The 17,877-nt window shown below is 45.0% G+C and overlaps 1 protein-coding gene across 1 annotated transcript; it reads right to left on the reverse strand.

The window, feature by feature from the left end:
- Positions 1 to 1,706: 1,706 nt before the first annotated feature.
- Positions 1,707 to 16,675, reverse strand: LOC309978031 (nuclear RNA export factor 3-like; the record flags this gene model as incomplete). Its single annotated transcript, XM_082864394.1, has 17 exons — positions 1,707 to 1,869; positions 2,407 to 2,479; positions 3,103 to 3,145; positions 3,241 to 3,356; positions 3,465 to 3,517; positions 3,630 to 3,737; positions 3,880 to 3,935; positions 4,021 to 4,089; positions 4,455 to 4,491; positions 5,357 to 5,466; positions 5,631 to 5,738; positions 6,280 to 6,360; positions 6,485 to 6,589; positions 6,697 to 6,780; positions 7,403 to 7,556; positions 7,777 to 7,933; positions 16,474 to 16,675. 17 exons carry the CDS (start codon positions 16,673 to 16,675, stop codon positions 1,707 to 1,709), a joined length of 1,719 nt encoding a protein of 572 aa, XP_082720520.1.
- Between the last annotated feature and the right edge of the window lie 1,202 nt (positions 16,676 to 17,877).

The raw sequence follows: 17,877 nt of genomic DNA on the forward strand, positions 1-17,877 counted from the left end.
GTGTGGTGATGAAACAGTTTTTGATCTTGTTTGTGGTGATAGTTAGAACACCTACACTGCTGGTAAAAGTGCATGAAATTATATATATAAGTGTACACAAGTGTTCTAACACACAAATGAGTGCATGTAAAATGGCGAAACTGTGGTAAGCTCAGTGGATTGTACCAATGTCCATTTCTTAGTTTCGATACTGTACTAAAGTAATACAAGGTGTTATCATTAGGAGAAGGTGACTGATGGGTATACATGACCTCTCTACACATTTTTTTGCAACTTTTGGTAAATCAATAATTATTTCAAAATAAAATAGTTAAAAAAACACTGGAGTTGTGGGGAAAATACTCTTAGGTACAGAACCTAAGAACCTAATAAATATGTTAACACAGTTTTAGACCTGTTAAATAATTAAGAAATCCATAATTAATGGAGTAAATATGGTACTTTACTTGCTAAATACGTTATATTTGTTTATAGAAGTGAACATCAGAACGGTCGCAACTTGTGGTACTGAAGTGGTGGGGAGAAGCTTATCGGGAGGCAAAGCTTGGATTTTAGGGTTGTCCAGGAATGGAGTCCTTACTCTATAATTTTCAAGCACTGTGTAGGTCGGATATAAATGCTAGAGACTGCCAGGGATGATGTGGGAGATGGGACCTTTTGGTCCTGGCCCCACTAACTCATGGTTGGGTCAGGGGAAGAGCAATCCAAGACACACAACATGCAATGTGCAATGTTACTCTTTAATATAAAGATAAACAAGGATCATGCGTTGGAAAAATATAAAACAACGGGCAGGCCTACATGGTAAACTTCGGCTTCCTGATTAGCTGGACTGCAAGCTTAGTCATGGATATGGCTTCAGTTAAGAGAAGAGAGGTGACAAATATGATGAGGATGAAAATGACATCTAAAGGCTCATTTGCAGAGTTTTGTTCTCAAGATCCCAGGTCAGTGGATGAGGGTCACATGTGGAATTTTGCCCTTGGACTGAAGAAAGTAAAGAGAAAGAATTGGGATGTCAGCAGAGCCAGCAGCCGTGAGTGTCAACCCCAGGGCACCTGACTTCTGTCCACCTTCACCTTCCTGAAAGCCTAGAGGTCTATTTCTTCTTATCTCTGAATTCTCAGAATTCACTTTTTGATGAGTAAAGAAATTTTTAGTTCTGGTATAGTCTAGTCATTGTACTGAAAGCACCTCTAGTGGGGCAGGATAGATGACCTCCCTTAGGACCAAACTGGAGACACTTGACCACACAACTTCACTGCTACATCTATGCTACAAGAGCAAGCCTTCAAGTTTACCAACATGTATGTACCAGAATGAGCAGATGCCACTGCATGTAATGCTGAAAAAGAGGCAAAAAGCTAAATGCCTATCAATAATAGCTTATGGCTTCCTGGAATTCAATTGTTTAATATATTGATCTTAGAAAGAATAATGTAGCTTCACATATACTGAGAAGAAACTATGCTGGCACTAATAATAAAAGAAGTTTCAAAACAGTATATAAGATAGGATACCTGTATTTTATAATACATGGAAATGTATTAGTATGAAATTAGGGTATTTCTCACAAGTAAACGTTTGTAAGAAAAAATAGATTTAAAATAATTACCTGAAAATTCCCATTAATCACTCCTCTACTCCTCCCAGCTCCCTCCTATCCCCATGCAACCCCAGCACTCACTTCTGAGAACACTAGAGGTTCATCTCAGATGGGGTGGGGAATGCCTGCATGATGTCCTGCTGCTGCTGGGAGAGGGGTGCATGGAGCTTGAGGTGGGTATAGGTAGTGCGATGGAGAACACACTCTGGGTCTCACTGGTGTCGGCATCCCTCACAAACAGCTCGTCATTCACGATGCACAGACTGAAGGAAAAATAGGCCCTCAGACAACTGGTGGATGGACACCCACACCCCCAATACTGACTCAGCTCCCACTGGCACTCAGCAACCAGATTCCTTCCACGTCCCTCCTGTGTCTGTCTCCCAGGTTCCTTGACTGGTACCTGTGCCCCTCCCCACAGAGCCCACCTTTGGAGAGACTGTCTACCACCTTCACTTGATTTATAGGTTCATCCCCAACCCAGGGGCAATTTCGCATTTACCCTTTACCACAGTGCAAGGGGTGGACAGTCTGATCCCCATTCTCAGAAGATGACACTGAGTCACACAGAGGTCATGAGAATTGACCAAGGTCACACAGCGAGTGAGCGTTGGGTCAAGGAAAGAACCCATAGGCCGATTCCAGAGCCCACGCTCTTCCTAACCACTAGGCTACACTGCTCCTGGGATCTCCCTGCTGGCTTTCCACAATACTGAGTAAACTAAGGTCTTTGCCACTACATTCCCTTGCCCCTGAGCCCAGGTGGGGATGGGCATTCCCGCCCACAACAGGGCTCTCACCTGGCATAGCTGGCAGGGGTAGCGATGAAGGTCCGGGTGAAGGCACGCACACAGCCCTGAGAACTTCCTTCCACTTCAACAGCAAACAAACAACAGTACCCCTTACAGCTGCACGTGCTGTACACGCTCACACTGCGGTCCCCAGTCAGGGTGTGACTGGACACTCATGCTGAGAGGGCAGTTGTTCACGGGGGCCAGGGTGTCGGGAATGGGGAGGGCAAATATAGGAGCAGTCTGCGCCCAGTGACAGGGTCCCTGACAACCCCTACACAAGTTCACGGGATGCATTTTTCACAGTCGCCCAAGAGATGGATACTACTACCCCATTTTGCAAATGAAACCGAGAGGTTCAGTAATGGCCCAAGTTCTCAGAGTAAGGATCTGGGATGAGAGCCACCAAAATCCACAGCCTGTGTCCCCAACGCCCAGGGTGTGCAGGGCAGACAGGCATGGACACAGCTCAGACCTGGGTTTTCTGTGGGAAGCCTAAGGGCAGGAGAACACAGTGGGGAAGGGGAGGCGGGGGGAGGGGAGGGGAGGGGAGGGAACAGAAGGGAATACAAGGGGAGGGAAGGGAAGAGAAGGGGAAAGAAAGCGAAGGGAAGGGAAGGGGTCAGGGAAGGTGAGTGGTTCTGGGTGTGAGCCTGGCCAGGGGGAGGCAGCAGTGGGGCATCTGCGCTGGGGGTCTACACACACCTTCCTTGAACACCCCGCTGACGGAGAAGCAGAGCATCGTTTCCTGAAAGGGAAGAGCCCAGGCGCCCAGTCACCACCTCCACCTCCCACCCACCTGCAGCTTCCTGGGCCCGCCCGAGGGAGGAAGCAGGCGCTCACCGTCTGGTACCACGTGTCCACCACGAAGGAGCTGAAGGCATGCTGAGTCTTGGGCAACACACAGAGAGTGTGCACAATGACACGTTTTGTGTGCTTCAGCAGCTGGACCCGCAGGTCTGTGAGGGGAGGGGAAGCGAGCGAAGGTCAGGGGCTGCCACGCCCTGGGCCCTATGATTGACCCCTTCACCGCCCTTTCCCACCCAGTCTTCCCATCACACACTCACTGGGGTCCTTGAGTTTCTTCATATTCCTGCTGTCCTTTAAATACTCGCACAAGCTGCTTGTAGGAGACAAAGAGCAACAGTGGGTGGTGGGTGTTTGCAGGAGCTGGCCTGTGTCTGCTGGGGAGCCACACGGCCCGGGAGCAGAGGCTGTACTGTGATACTCACGGGGCTGGGTCCTTGGGGTGGAAGGGAATCGTCAGGGAGAAGCAGGCCTCCTCGTGATAAGCACCCGCGAGACCCTGTCTGTCTCCATAGTCATAGATCAAGTAGTACCTAAGGAGGAGCAATGAAGACAGTCTATCTCTGTGGTCTGGACCTCAAATGGACTTGAAAACTCCCCTGAGCAGACCTGTGCTTAGGTGGCCTCACCTGTCCTAGACCTGCCCCCCTTGCTCACCTTCCCTGAGGTACTTACTGCTGCAGGAATTGCAGGACTAGGCTCTTCAGCTCATCAGATCCAAAGTAGCTTCCCTGGAATCAAAACAGTCCTCAGGACCATGGCTGACAGCCCCTTCTCAGGCACCACTTAAAACCCGGCTTGATCCTCCATCCTCACCTTGCAGCTTGGTAAGCGCTTGCAGGCTTCAAAACCACACTTAGCCAGTGGGGATGTCTCCTGGTCATCCTGGGGAAGAGAAGAGGATGTCAGCAGTGCAGACCAGGAGGTGGTGCTGGATGATCAGGGAAAAGGAAGGGCCCAAGAGAGGGTGAGGGTCAGAGGTGAGTGGTGAAAGGGCCCTGGAAATTCCATGGGCAGGACTACAGTTTGGATCATCACCGTGGATTCCCCAAAGCCTATGAAGAATGTGCTTGAAGAAGGTCCAGAGCGTTTGTCAGGTTCCCACAGGGACTGTACCATCCCCCTCCGCCCAGGACTTTGAAGGGTCAGTTTCAAAACTGTAACTGGGGCAAGACCTAATGGGGTTCAGAGTAGTATGTGGGTGCTGTCAGTGCCAGTTAGAGGAGTCAGTGAACAAGGAATACACTTACCAAGGTTAGTAACTTGGGGAACAATTCCAGGATGGAGCTGCCAAAATCAAGACAAAACAGAAAAGTCAGTGGAACTGTGGCGGTGACCCTCTTCCTCATGGGAGCAAGTACACCCACACCACAGCGTCCCAGGCTTCCAGGGCCCTGAACACGTCCCCCATCGACTGACACAGAGGGAGGGCAGGCCCTCCCTCCCTCCCTCCCTTCCTCTCCTTCCCCTGGGTAGCTCCCCCGCAGACTGCCTGGACTCTCTTCTCCAGTGCCACAGGGACCAGCATTTCAAACCCATGCTGCAGGGCTTCCTTCCCCTCCCTTCCTGCCTCCAGGGCCCCACTGAAGGCTGTGGGGAGAAGAGGGAATGGGGTGTGTGCCCGAGGCTCTGCTACCTCACTGGCAGTCCAGCACTCTGCCAAGACCTGGACCAAGACCTGGACTTCCCCCTTGGATGGCCCAGGGTGCTGGGGCAGGGAGGTGAGTGAGGTGGGGCTCAGGGAGGGAGATGGAGGGGGATGAAGACAGAAAGGGAGTGAAGGTACGAGGGGATAGATGAGAGAGACATATGGGCCTAGACACAAGGGAGAGAGAGAAAACGAAGGGAAGGGAAAGAAGCTTTCCCGTGGTGGGGGTAAGGGAAGAAGAGAGGAGAAAGGGGAAATGGCGCCCCATTTGCAGCTCTTCACCTGCCCCAGAATGGCTCAGACACAGCACGTAAGAATGTAAAATATGCACATGTTGGGCTGGGGGCCCACTGGGTGCTGGTTGAAACTTTGGCAGCTTTGTGATGCAGAGAGGAGAGCATAGGGCCTGTAGTCCTCCCTGAGGTCCACGTCAGCTGCCCCTTGCAAACGGGCACTTTCGGGAGTAGCTCAGGCTGCCACCGGGTAACAGAGGATGCATCTGACCTTATGTTGGTTGACATATCAGGGAAGGTGGTGCACAGGGGGTTTCTGTCTGCACACATCCCTTCTGGCTCCAGCCGCTCACCCTTGTCCATCTCCCCTGCAGACTCCACCTGTGATTATGAGGAGGAACCACATGGGCCAGAGAAACAGAGCCAGGATGGCCGTGCACCCCTAGTCGCTTCCTTTTCCTACAAATCCATTTCCCTTCCTCTGTCACCACCACATGCGCCTTCCCACTTTCCCTTCAAAGACGGATCTGGGTACCACACCTCACCTCAGTGTTGGAGAGGTTCAAGTTCTTGGTGTTGGAAGCATTCGGCATAGTGTTGGACAGGCTGTGCAGCTGGTAGGGTTTCTTATTGCTCAGGTCCAAGGCCAAAAGCTATGATGAGGAAAGAGTTAGAGTGAGGACCCCAGCAGGGGATACCTGAGACAAATCTGCCTCTTCTACCTAATCTCTCCCACCATCACCACCTGCCCCAACATTGGGTCTAAGGTCCTCACCTTGGGCATATTCCCTGGATGGATCTGCAGGGAGGCGGCCACGCCAGTTCTAGGGTTTCGTGCCATTCCAGTATCACGGGTCATCAAGTCTCCAGGAAGACAGGAGGAGGGAAACGGGGACTGAGAGGCTCCTGGCTGGTACAGCTCCAGCACCAACCCCTCCCCGAGTTACCATTCCTGAGTATCCTTTCCAGCTAGACCCCTCTGCCCTCACCTGCTCTACAATTACTGCTGTAGCCATACCAGGGTCAGAGCGGACTCTCTGGATGTCAAGAGATTGCTGGGAGGCATCATATTGTTCCTTCACGGGCAGCTGCAGAGTTAGGGATGGGGTTCAGGGGCTCTGAGTCTGAGGTGGTGATCGGGGGCAATAGGTGGGTCTGGCTGTGAGTGCACAGGTTGTGTTGAGTCTGCATTACCTTTATCTGCTCCACCTTTTCTGACCTCAGCTCCTTCAGCACAGAGTGGGGTGCATCACAGGGATCAACAAAGATAGATATCTGTTGAGAACACAAGAGGGGCTGGGTAAGCTCCAGGAAATCTGAGCCCTGGGATCAAGCAAGACCATGCCTCTGTCCTGCCCTCTTGCCCCCAGCTAGCCCTGCTCATGCCCTTGATACATACCCTTTCATTAGCCTCATTGTAAATCTTGCCGTTGACATTCTTCAGTGCGAAGGCAATGTTGGCATTCTCAACGAAGAACTGGGCCTGCATTTTCTCATAGTGAAACTGTAGGGAGAGTGACAAGAGAAGCACAGTATGAGACCAGAGCCATTTCTCATCTGGGCCTGCCATCTACCCCGTTTCCTCTCATCGGCCTCAATGTCCTCTCTTACTTCGACTGGGGTGAAGGGGACACTGCATTGCTTCTGAATCAAATTCAGCAGCCACTTCTCATCATATTTAATACCGAAGGGAATCTAGGAGCCAAAGAAATAATTGGGGAAAGAAAAGTGATACAATGGAATCCAAGGTTAAGATAAGACCCAGCTGTGTCTTGCTTTAGGACCTTTTTCAGGCTTTAGGTAATTTCTTAAGATAGGACAATATCTGTTCTCGCTAACTTTTACACCAGACAAGGACTTCCTAAATACCCTTTCTTTCCATTTAAATACTTTTCCTGAAATAATCGACTTCATATCTTTCACATGTGCTTACTTTTATAAAGTTCTAAGAGATCCTACCTAAGGCAGACTTGGCCCGCCCCTCTGACGAGGACCCCAGAGACTCAACCTCCTCCCGCACTCAGCTTGAGCCAAACTGTGTCTTCTGGTGTGGAGTTGCTCCATCTCCTTGGCAGTAGTTTCCTCCTTTGCTTTTAGACAGCCTCTCCCATGCTCCCTGCAGTCAGTCTGCTCCCTTTATATTGCTTCTCTGAACCTGCCCTCACATGATCTAGGAAGTTAACTCCTAGGAATAACAAGACAGATTACCAACTCCACTGCCACGAGAGGAAAGTTCCCAGCATCTCTACACGCGCCCAACATGACTCTCTCTGTCATCTTCTTCTACATGTTAGGTCCATTTAGCCAGCACACTCACTCTGATCTTGAACCAGCTCCCCAAGGTCTCATCCTGCCTGCTTCTCTCCATTCTTCTCTCTGGAGGCTTTTGCTCTGTCTCCTTGCTAACATGGGTTTCGTCTTGTTCCTGAAAATTGCCTCTCCGATGACAGGATGGAATGGCATAGGGAGCACTGTGGGGAAGTGGAGAGAAGAATGTGGTCCGTATAGTCTTGGGAAGTCTTCCCTACATTTTCGCCAATGATAGCAGAGCTACAATAAAGACTGCTCAACCGTTAACCTGATCCCATCATTCCTCACTCTTCCAGGTTAGAGAGAAGAATGACATATTTAACTACAAGGTTTTGTTTTTCACTGGTTGATACTGGTCAGCCATGCTGCCTCGTCACTTACTATCTTGCTTGGATGTCCACGTGAGCATCACTTCTTAGTGATTCTCTATATTGCTGCTGCTGGGAAGTGGCCTGTTGAGACCAATAGTTGTGTCTCCTTCGGTAAATACCCCGGCATCTTGCTTTTCTTTGTAAAGTGTTCACTTGATCAATGTTCTCTGAAATTGAGAACAACACATCAATGGGCCCAGTACCAGAAAAATTCCTGGGAAAGTTCTCATGCCTAATGAAGAAATATCACTGGCTTTATAATCTAAAGAGAAATGTATCACAGTGCTAAAAAAGGCTTAGAAACTTCACTGTGTTTCTGCTTCTCAGGAAATGAGAGGTGGGCAGCATTCACAGCCAAGAAGAAAACAAGCTCAGAGGAAAGGGTCTGGACCCAGGGTTTAGTCTGTGATGTTAGTCCCTGCTCTGCTTGGATCCGGTTATGTGACCTGGGACAAGTGGCTTTTCATCTCTAAGTCTCTCTTCTCTGCCCGGCTCTTGGGACACAATAAAACCTACCCTGAAATCTACCCTGGTGTGATGGTTCAAGGGTCAAAGGTGACCTCCCTGCCTGACGGAAGAATTAGACATATGAAGGATAGGTCCGATGAAAAGATCCAGAATGGAGCCTGGAGAGACATAACATGGAGAATACCAAAAGCGAGGGGGAGATAATTAAAGGAGATGCAGTGAACATACCTAACACATGGTTAATGTGAGTCCCGGAAAGAACGGGAGGGAAGAGCGGAGAAGTGGTATTTGAAGAGATCTTGGTTGAGAAGTTTCCAAAAGTAACAAGATATCAACTCAGTGTAACAGTATTATTGTAATAGGAGATAAAGTATGCTTTAAGGAAAAACAGTCCTAAAATATGCATTCATTTCATCATCATGTAAGAAAAACTCGGAAAATATGTGACCAGAAGACTCAAACTCAAAGAAATGTTACAGGCTCTTCTTTGGGCAGAAGAAATATCCTCCCAGGTGGAGGCACATAGATACAGGAAAGAAAGACTAATGACATTTGTGAATATGTAGGCAAATTTAAATGAGTGTTGACTATATAACACAATGATAGTAATTTCTTCTGGGGATTTAAATACAGAGAGAAGGAAAATGCATGACAATAAATTTGGAGGGTATATGGAATCAAAGTGTCTCAAGGTCCCCTAATTGTCTGAGGAGTTTTAAAGAACTAATTAACTAACATTAGACTGAAAGGGCAAAAATGTACATTGTAATCTGAAAGGTAAACACTACAAGAATGGCAAAAGAATGTTTACCTAGCCACATGAGGTAACAATTTAATAGTTATAAAATGTTAATCATTTCACAGGAGAGGAAAGGCAAAAGAACTGAGAAGGGGCAAAAATAAACATACAGTAAGATAGTATATATAAACCAAATTACATCTACTTTTACATTAAAAATTTCAGATTAGTATTCCAAACAGAAAGACAGCTATTATCAGACTGGACAAGAAACCTTCCATCAAATGCTCCTGAAAAGAGACACATGCAAATTTTAATCATCTAGAAAAGCTGAAAATAAAAAAAATGGCAAAATGTATGCCTTTTCCACAGTAACCTACAGAAAGCTTGTATAACCCTATTAGTAAAAGAAAAGGTACACTTTAAAGAAAAAAGCATCACTAGAGAAAGAAGGAGATTTCTTTGTGATAACAGGTTCAATGCAATAAGGAGATATTAATATAAAATTCTAAATTTGTATGCATGTCCTAAAATAGAGCCAAAATATGCAAAGCAAAATCTAACAGAAATAGAGCATGGTCAAATTCACAGTCACAGTGGGAAATTTTAACACAGCTCACTGAGTGATGCACAAAATGGCAGACAAAAACTCAGCTAGAGGGAGAAGGTTTCAAAATGTTACTTAAGTTAACAAATATATTTAGTTGACATAGAGCAATGCACATAACAACTACTCATCGAACATTCCAGAATAGATCATATGCTGGGCAACAAAGCAAGCCTCAGTAAGCTTCTATGGACTAATACAATTTACCCTGACTAGTTAATGTAATAGTCAGTGGTAATGGTGGGTTTTCTGCCCCTCCCCCACCTCGTATAAATCCAAGGGATATTAGTTTACACAATCCCACGCCCCACCTAGGTGACCCTCCCTACTCTCCAAATCCTAGACCTGAGAAGATCACATGACTTGTGCCTTTTTCTCAGCCAGGGGAAATAATTCACCTCAGCCATGGCCATTTCCATAAGAGGGGAGGTTTTCCACATGGAATCAGGACGGGTGTGTCAGAGCCCACCTGGCCCATTTCCTCAAGAGAGTGGGAAATAGTGAGCCTGAGCCCTCTGTATGCCTTCTCTAAAGGGGGGTCAGCTTGTTGGGGGTCCTGTGGGTTGGGGTTAGGGAGGGAACCCAGAACCCCTCCTGCCCTGTGGGGATCTGAGGACAAGGTCTCGTGCTGACCAACTCACCCATGGGGTGGCCTGAAGGCAGTGATCTGTCACCACCCTCCTCACAGGCTGCTCGTGAAGAGAATCTGTGGGTCTGGAGCTGGAGGTTTGGAGAATATCAGGAAGGGCTTCCGAAGAAGGAGAGTGCAAGCCCCAAACCACTTTGTCAGAGCCACACAAACAAGATGGAGTCCTAACAGGAAGTCCCTTCCCCAAGGGCACAGAGGAGGAGAGCCCTGGGGGCCAGAGGAGACTTAACTTCCTGTAATTACTGCCCCCTGAGTTTGCTACCAGCCTAACACCCAGGGCACTCTCTCCAACTGTACCACCCTTGCAGAGGAGGCCATCTGGAATCAGGAGGCTTAGGGGACCTTGATACTTCTGGTTACAAACACAGGGAGCTCTGTATGCCAGACTCTGGATCAGCTACACTACATTGTGTTCCTTCATTCTGCAAACCCAGATAACTCTGTGTGCCAGCTGTAGGCCAGACTCTGTACTTGCTACATTGCCTCTGTTCTTTCATGAATTCCTCACAAGGGGACTCTGATATCAGAATCACCAACTTTCCAAGGTTGCTGAGGCTTACTGAGGTGCTGGAGCTTGTCTAGGGTCATTCAGATGCTACCTGGGGAAACAGAGACTGAAATTGAGCTCCACGGAATGGAAGATGACTTCTCCAAGCACAGATTTACTAAGTTATTGCTGTAGTGTGGGAGATTGTCTTAAGTTAGTACAAAGTAACAGAATTTTCTGAAAATAGTCAAATGGCTGGAATTAACCTCAGCCCACCTCAGAGAGATAATACCAAAAAACAAAAAAAATTACAAGAACCAAACAACAAAGAACAGACCTGAAAACTATAATCGAAATAGCAAGCAGAGTTTTGTGGGTCACTGTAATGACAGTAAAAGAAAACAAATCATGTATTTTCCTTTAAAAAAAAAAAAAAAGTCCTCAATGTAGATAGATACTCCTAGTGGTCAGAGCCGGAATTGTAGCTCTGAAAGTTCCAGACCAGAGAGGTTTCAAGGCAGAGGGAAGGAGAGAGGAGATTGGGCTCCAGTGCATCAGTTAGACATTTCTGGAATTTTCCACTACTTTCTGGAATTTTCCACACCATGTCCACAATCCCTTCCTGGATCTCTATGCCCTGAGAAAAGTCCAGCCACTGAGAGAGGTGAAGAAAAATCTGCACATAAGTGTGTGAACATTTGGGGGTAAAAGAAGTGTAAGACAGAAATGCACATACCACACAGATAAACTGTCAAGTCAAAAATTGAAATTTTGGGGCTTCCCTGGTGGTGCAGTGGTTGAGAGTCCGCCTGCCGATGCAGGGGACACGGGTTCGTGCCCCGGTCCGGGAAGATCCCACATGCCGCGGAGCGGCTGGGCCCGTGAGCCATGGCCGCTGAGCCTGCGTGTCTGGAGCCTGTGCTCCGCAACGGGAGAGGCCACAACAGTGAGAGGCCTGCGTACCGAAAAAAAAAAAAAATCCTTGAGAGTTTCAGGGCACAATGGAAAAGGGCTTTAGACCAAAATATTTGAACATATGTTTGCTTATAGGAGATACCATGTAAAGTGCTTCTGGCCTAAAATAATTCTGTAAGTCATCATTTTGTGGCAAATGAAGATTTTGTGGCAAATGAAGCATTAAGGGCAGACCACGTACATTAAAACTAGTGGCAAAAACATTTCTTCTGCCTCTCCCTCCCATGGAGGGGATCCCATGGAGGGGATCATTTTCTCCCCTCCATGGAGGTTAACTTTCCTCTGCTTCTACCTGGGCCCCACATGCCCAGCACACCCGCCCCCAGACAGTTCAATCCCTGTGGCACTCCAGGCTTAAGGGAGGGTATTTTATATCCATCATGAACTTCCAAGACCAAGACATGGGTGAGAGGGTTGTTTGAGTACCCTATCTGCGTGGCATTGATACCAGGGGAATTCAAAACTGCATATGTGACCCAAAAAACCTTTTATCTGTTACAAATTTATTTGAGAAATTGAAGGGAAGTTAGAAAAAGAAAACCTTGTCAATCCCAAACAAAAATGTCACATAGAAAGGAATGCAAATTATAGGAAAAATATTTTATAGGCAAATGTTTAATATTCTCGTACATAAATAAATCTGATTAGTAGTAAGAGTGTCTTTCAAAGTCTATCGAAAAAAATTAAGTAAGATCTATACATCACAAACATATAAAGATTAAACAAGTAAAAAAACAATTACAAAAATATGTAAGTGTGTACATATATTTACATATGCACATAAACATACATAACATGAGGAAAAGTGTATACATACTGTGAGAAAAATTTGGAAGAATATATATATCATGTAAACCTGTTTATATAGTACTGTACACAGAGAAATATATCTGGGGAATATAAACTAAACTATCAAGGATGTACATCTTGCTCTGTAACAAGATGAAAATAATATAGAAAAATATTTTCTCTAATACACGTTCTTGCACTTCATTAGTTTATAAAGATAGCAGTTTGAAATCAGAAAAATAACTGATGTAAAATTTTATAGCATAGTAGTATATACCTGGTTGGGAATTTCACTACAAAAATAATAGGTGTGTGGATTAACGGTATATTTCTACATCTATATGCTTTTTCACATTACTTTTGTCTCTCAATTACACACATATAGGTTGCCCATCATAGTTGGGAGGGAGAGGCAGAAGAAATGTTTTTGCCACTAGTTTTAATGTACGTGGGCTACCCTTAATGCTTCATTTGCCACAAAATCTTCCAGAAATGTCACTCTGAATGAGAACTGGCTCCCTCCATCCTTCCAAAGATTCCTGCTGCGTGATGTCTAAGCTGCAATTCTAGACACGTGGACCATGGACAACAAAATGTGGTTACTTAAGTCAAAGGGATTGAAAATGGAGCCAGGAGGCTAGTAAGGAAGTAGGACTTACATATTTCTACCCCCAAATGCAACATAAACCTTTGACCTGGCCAACCTGAGACCGACTGGAACTTGTTTTCATTATTCCCTGGAGACCAGAGCATGGCGACCAATCTGGTGCCTCAAGTGACTGAATGCCTGCCAGCACCAATCATAGTTCTGTAAAGATAACCTATATAACTTCTCTGGAATGTCTTTATATGTCACCTTTATAAACTCTTGCCATTTTTGTTTCCCTATGAGCACATTTGAGTTGCTACTCAAATCAGTGCCTCACAAATTATAATTCATAAGACCCGAAGTAAAAACTATTTTTCTTATCTGCAGCCTTCTGCATTTCTTGGTTGACAATATGTTCACCAGTTATCATGGACCGCCAATTTCTGAATTTCCTCCAGTGGAAAATTTGGGAAGAGGAAAGAAAAATTTATTAAAAGTTGCTTGCATAGTGAGTGGTGGAAGAACACGTAAAATAAAATCATACTCAAATTGTTTTACCTAACGACTTTCTTCTTCTCTATGGTTTCACAGATAGAAATCATAGTAATAATATAGGACTCCTCTTAGAGGGCTGGTGGTCAGTAAAGGCCTGAGGTGGGAGCAAGGAGGGCAGAAGGGGTTCAGGTACTTTCTACAACTGTCCTGTTAAGTTTCACAAAGTTTTTCCCAGCGTGACAAACTTCTGGGTAAGGGATTGCCACTCTGGATTTTCCAAATGGATGAACCAGGTTACAGGGTATTTCCTTCCTGTTATATCTGGCTAGTCTCCACTCTCTCCTCTTCTGCTGGCTAAAGCCTCCTTAGGCTCAGATCTCAGCTTAAACTTCACTTCACGTGAGAAGTCTCAGACATACCCTACTGGTGTGATTACCACGAGGCATCTAGTAACTCCACCACCTTTACCATCTCCAGACACATGTTTCATGTGAAAGGGGACCAAAGACTGTGAGCTCACAATGTTTCATAGGCTGTAGCATCACACAGTGGACTTAAGATGCTGAAATTTTCAAATATCTTGTCTGAAGAGTTGCCTCAGATTCTCTCTGCCACTTTTGAGAGGGATGCTGGGGACACAGGTCAGTTCAGCAACGGAAATGCAGAGTTCTTCCACAGACAGCAATTGGAACGTGCAGTTCAGAGAAGCTGAGGAGGCTGTGGATTGATGCTCCTTCCTCTACAAGAGCCCATGAGAGTACTACAACGAGAGGCTGTGATTTTTAGCAGGCATAGTTTTGCATGGCAAAGACCAAATGAACCTTCCAGAGGTAAAATTCCAGGTTTGAAAGGTTTTGAATAATTTGCTGCATGGAATACTCTTAAATATATTTCAAAACATTTAAATGAATTTGGAAAATAGTAAAAGAAAAATTAAGGAAGGAAGCAAAACGTTCCATTAACCCAGGATGAGTTATCATCATTTTTATATTCTCATTAATTATGTGCATAATAGGACACTGGCTTATCTTTTAATCTACACATAACACTTAATCCTTTTGACATGACTACAAACTCCATATTGTGACTCGTTCTTTACTGATAAGGAAACCGAGCCTCAGATTTCAGGCCTGGCTGAGACTAAGGCACTTTTGTGACCTTCACTGTCTTGTGATTTCAATAAATCCTGACAAGGACACTATGAGGGGAAGAATCCTCACTCCCGGGATGGGGAACCTGAGGTTTGGGACCTTAATGTCCCACACTGCCCCATGTCATGCTCCTACTCATTGGCTGATTCCAGACTGGAACCCACGTCTTCTGAACCCGAGGCCTTTACTCTTCCTACTGATTCACTCAGCCTTGCCTCAATTATAGATACGGGTATACTTTGGAAATATTGTGAGCTTGGTTGCAGACCACAGCAACATAGCAAATATTGCCATAAAGTGAGTCAAACAAGTGCTTTGGTTTCCCATTTCTTATAAAAGTTATGGTTACACTATACTGTAGACTATTAAGTGTACAATAGCATGAAGTCTAAAAAACAATGTACATACCTTAATTAAAAAATACTTTATTGCTGAAAGTTGCTACCAATCATCTGAAACTTCAGTGAGCCATAATCTTTTTGCTGTTGGAGGGTCTTGTGTCAGTTTTGATGGCTGCTGACTGATTAGGGTGGTGGTGGTTGAAGGTTGGGGTGGCTGTGGCAGTTTCTTAAGATGAGACAACAGTGAAGTGTGCTGCATCAATGGACTCTCCTTGGCAGAAACGATTTCTATGCACTGTTGTTTGAAAGCATTTTACCCACAGTAGAACTTCTTTCAAAATTGGGATCTGCTAAATAGACATTTCTCCAAAGAAGATAGACAGATTGCCAACAAACACACGAAAGGATGCTCAACATCACTAATCATTAGAGAAATGCAAATCCAAACTACAATGAGGTATCACCTCACACCAGTCAGAATGGCCATCATCAAACAATCTACAAACACTAAATGCTGGAGAGGGTGTGGAGGAAAGGGAACCCTCTTGCACTGTTGGTGGGAATGTAAATTGATACAGTCACTATGGAGAACAGTATGGACGTTCCTTAAGAAACTAAAAATAGAGCTACCATACGACCCAGCAATCCCACTACTGGGCATATACCCTGAGAAAACCATAATTCAAAAAGAGTCATGGACCACAGTGTTCATTGCAGCTCTATTTACAATAGCCAGGACACGGAAGCAACCTAGGTGTCCATCGACTGATGAATGGATAAAGTAGATGTGGCACATATATACAATGGAATATTTACTCAGCCATAAAAAGAAACGAAATTGAGTTATTTGTAGTGAGGTGAATGGACCTAGAGTCTGTCCTACAGAGTGAAGTAAGTCAGAAAGAGAAAAACAAATACCGTATGCTAACACATATATATGGAATCTAAAAGAAAAAAAAAAGGTCATGAAGAACCTAGGGGCAGGACAGGAATAAAGACGCAGACGTGGAGAATGGACTTGAGGACACGGGGAGGGGGAAGGGTAAGATGGGCCGAAGTGAGAGAGTGGTATGGACATATATACACTCCCAAATGTAAGATAGATAGCTAGTGGGAAGCAGCCACATAGCACAGGGAGATCAGCTCGGTGCTTTTGTCCACCAAGAGGGCTGGGATAGGGAGGGTGGGAGGGAGATGCACGTGGGAGGAGATATGGGGATATATGTATATGTATAGCTGATTCACTGTTACACAGCAGAAACTAACACACCATTGTAAAGCAATTATACTCCAATAAACATGTTTAAAAATAAATTGGGTCTGTCCTCTCAAAGCCTGCCACTTTTTTTATCAACTAAGTTTATGTAATATTCTAAATCCTTTGTTGTCATTTCAACAATCTTCACAGCATCTTCACCAGGGGTAGATTCCACCTCAAGAAACCACTTTCTTCTCTCATCCATAAGAAACAGCTCCTCGTCGGTTAAAGTTTCATCATGAGATTGCAGCAATTCAATCACGTATTCAGGCTCCTCTTCTAATTCTAATTCTCTTGCTCTTTCCACCACATCTGCAGTTACTTCTTCCACTAAAGTCCTGCATCCCTCAAAGTCATCCATCAACTTCTTTCAAACTCCTGTTAATGTGGATATTTTGACATCTTTCAATGAACCAGTAATGTTCTTAATGACATCTAGAATGGTAAATCCTTTCCAGAAGATTCTCAATTTACTTTGCCCAGATCCATCAAAGGAATCACTGTCTATGGCAGCTATAGCCTTATGAAATGTATTTCTTAAATAACAATACATGAGGGTTAAAACTACTCCTTGATCTATGGGTTGCAGCATGGATGTAATTTTAGCAGGCATGAAAACATTAGTCTCACTATACCTCTACATCAGAACTCTTGGGTGAGCATGTGAGTTGTCTATGAGCAGTAATATTTTGAAATAATTCTTTATTTTTCTGATCAGTAGGTCCCCAACAGTGGACATAAAATATTCAGTAAACCATGTTGTAAACAGATGTGCGGTCATTCAGTCTTTGTTGCTCCATTTATAGAGCACAGAGTAGATTTAGCATAATTCTTAAGGGCCCTAGGATTTTAAGAATGGTAAATGAGCGTTGACTTCTATTTAAAGTCACCAGCTGAATTAGCCCATTACAAGAGAGCCAGCCTGTCCTTTGAAGCTTTGAAGCCAGGCATTGACTTCTCCTCTCCAGCTATGAAATTCCTAGATGGCATCCTCTTCCAATATAAGGCTGTTTTGTCTACATGGAAAATCTGTTGTTTAGTGTAGGCACCTTCATTAATTATCTTAGCTAGATCTTCTGGATAACTTGCTGCAGCTTTTACATCAGCACTTGCTGCTGTACCTCACACTTTGATGTTATGGAGATGGCTCCTTTCCCTAAACCTCATGAACCAACCTATTCTAGCTTGAAACTTTTCTTCTGCAGCTTCCTCACCTCTCTCAGCCTTCATAGAATTGCAGAGAATTAAAGCCTCACTCTGGATTAGGCTTTGGTTTAAGGGAATGTTGTGACTGTTTTCATCTTCTCTCCTGAGTACTAAAACTCTCCCCACATCCGCAATAAGGTTGGTTTCCTTTCTTGTCCTTTGTGTGTTCACTGGAGTAGCACTTTCAATTTCCCTCAAGAAGTTTTCGTTTTAATTCACAATTTGACTAACTGTGTGGTACAAAAGGCCTAGTTTTTGCCCTGTCTTGCCTTTTGACATGCCTTCCTCGCTAAGCTTAATCATTTCTCTTTGTGGAACTTATACTTTGAAGGGGAAGAGGGAGAGAGAGAGAAGGAC

The sequence above is a fragment of the Leucopleurus acutus genome (genome assembly GCF_964270905.1).
Source record: "Leucopleurus acutus genome assembly, chromosome: X".
Taxonomy (NCBI): Eukaryota; Metazoa; Chordata; class Mammalia; order Artiodactyla; family Delphinidae; genus Leucopleurus; species Leucopleurus acutus.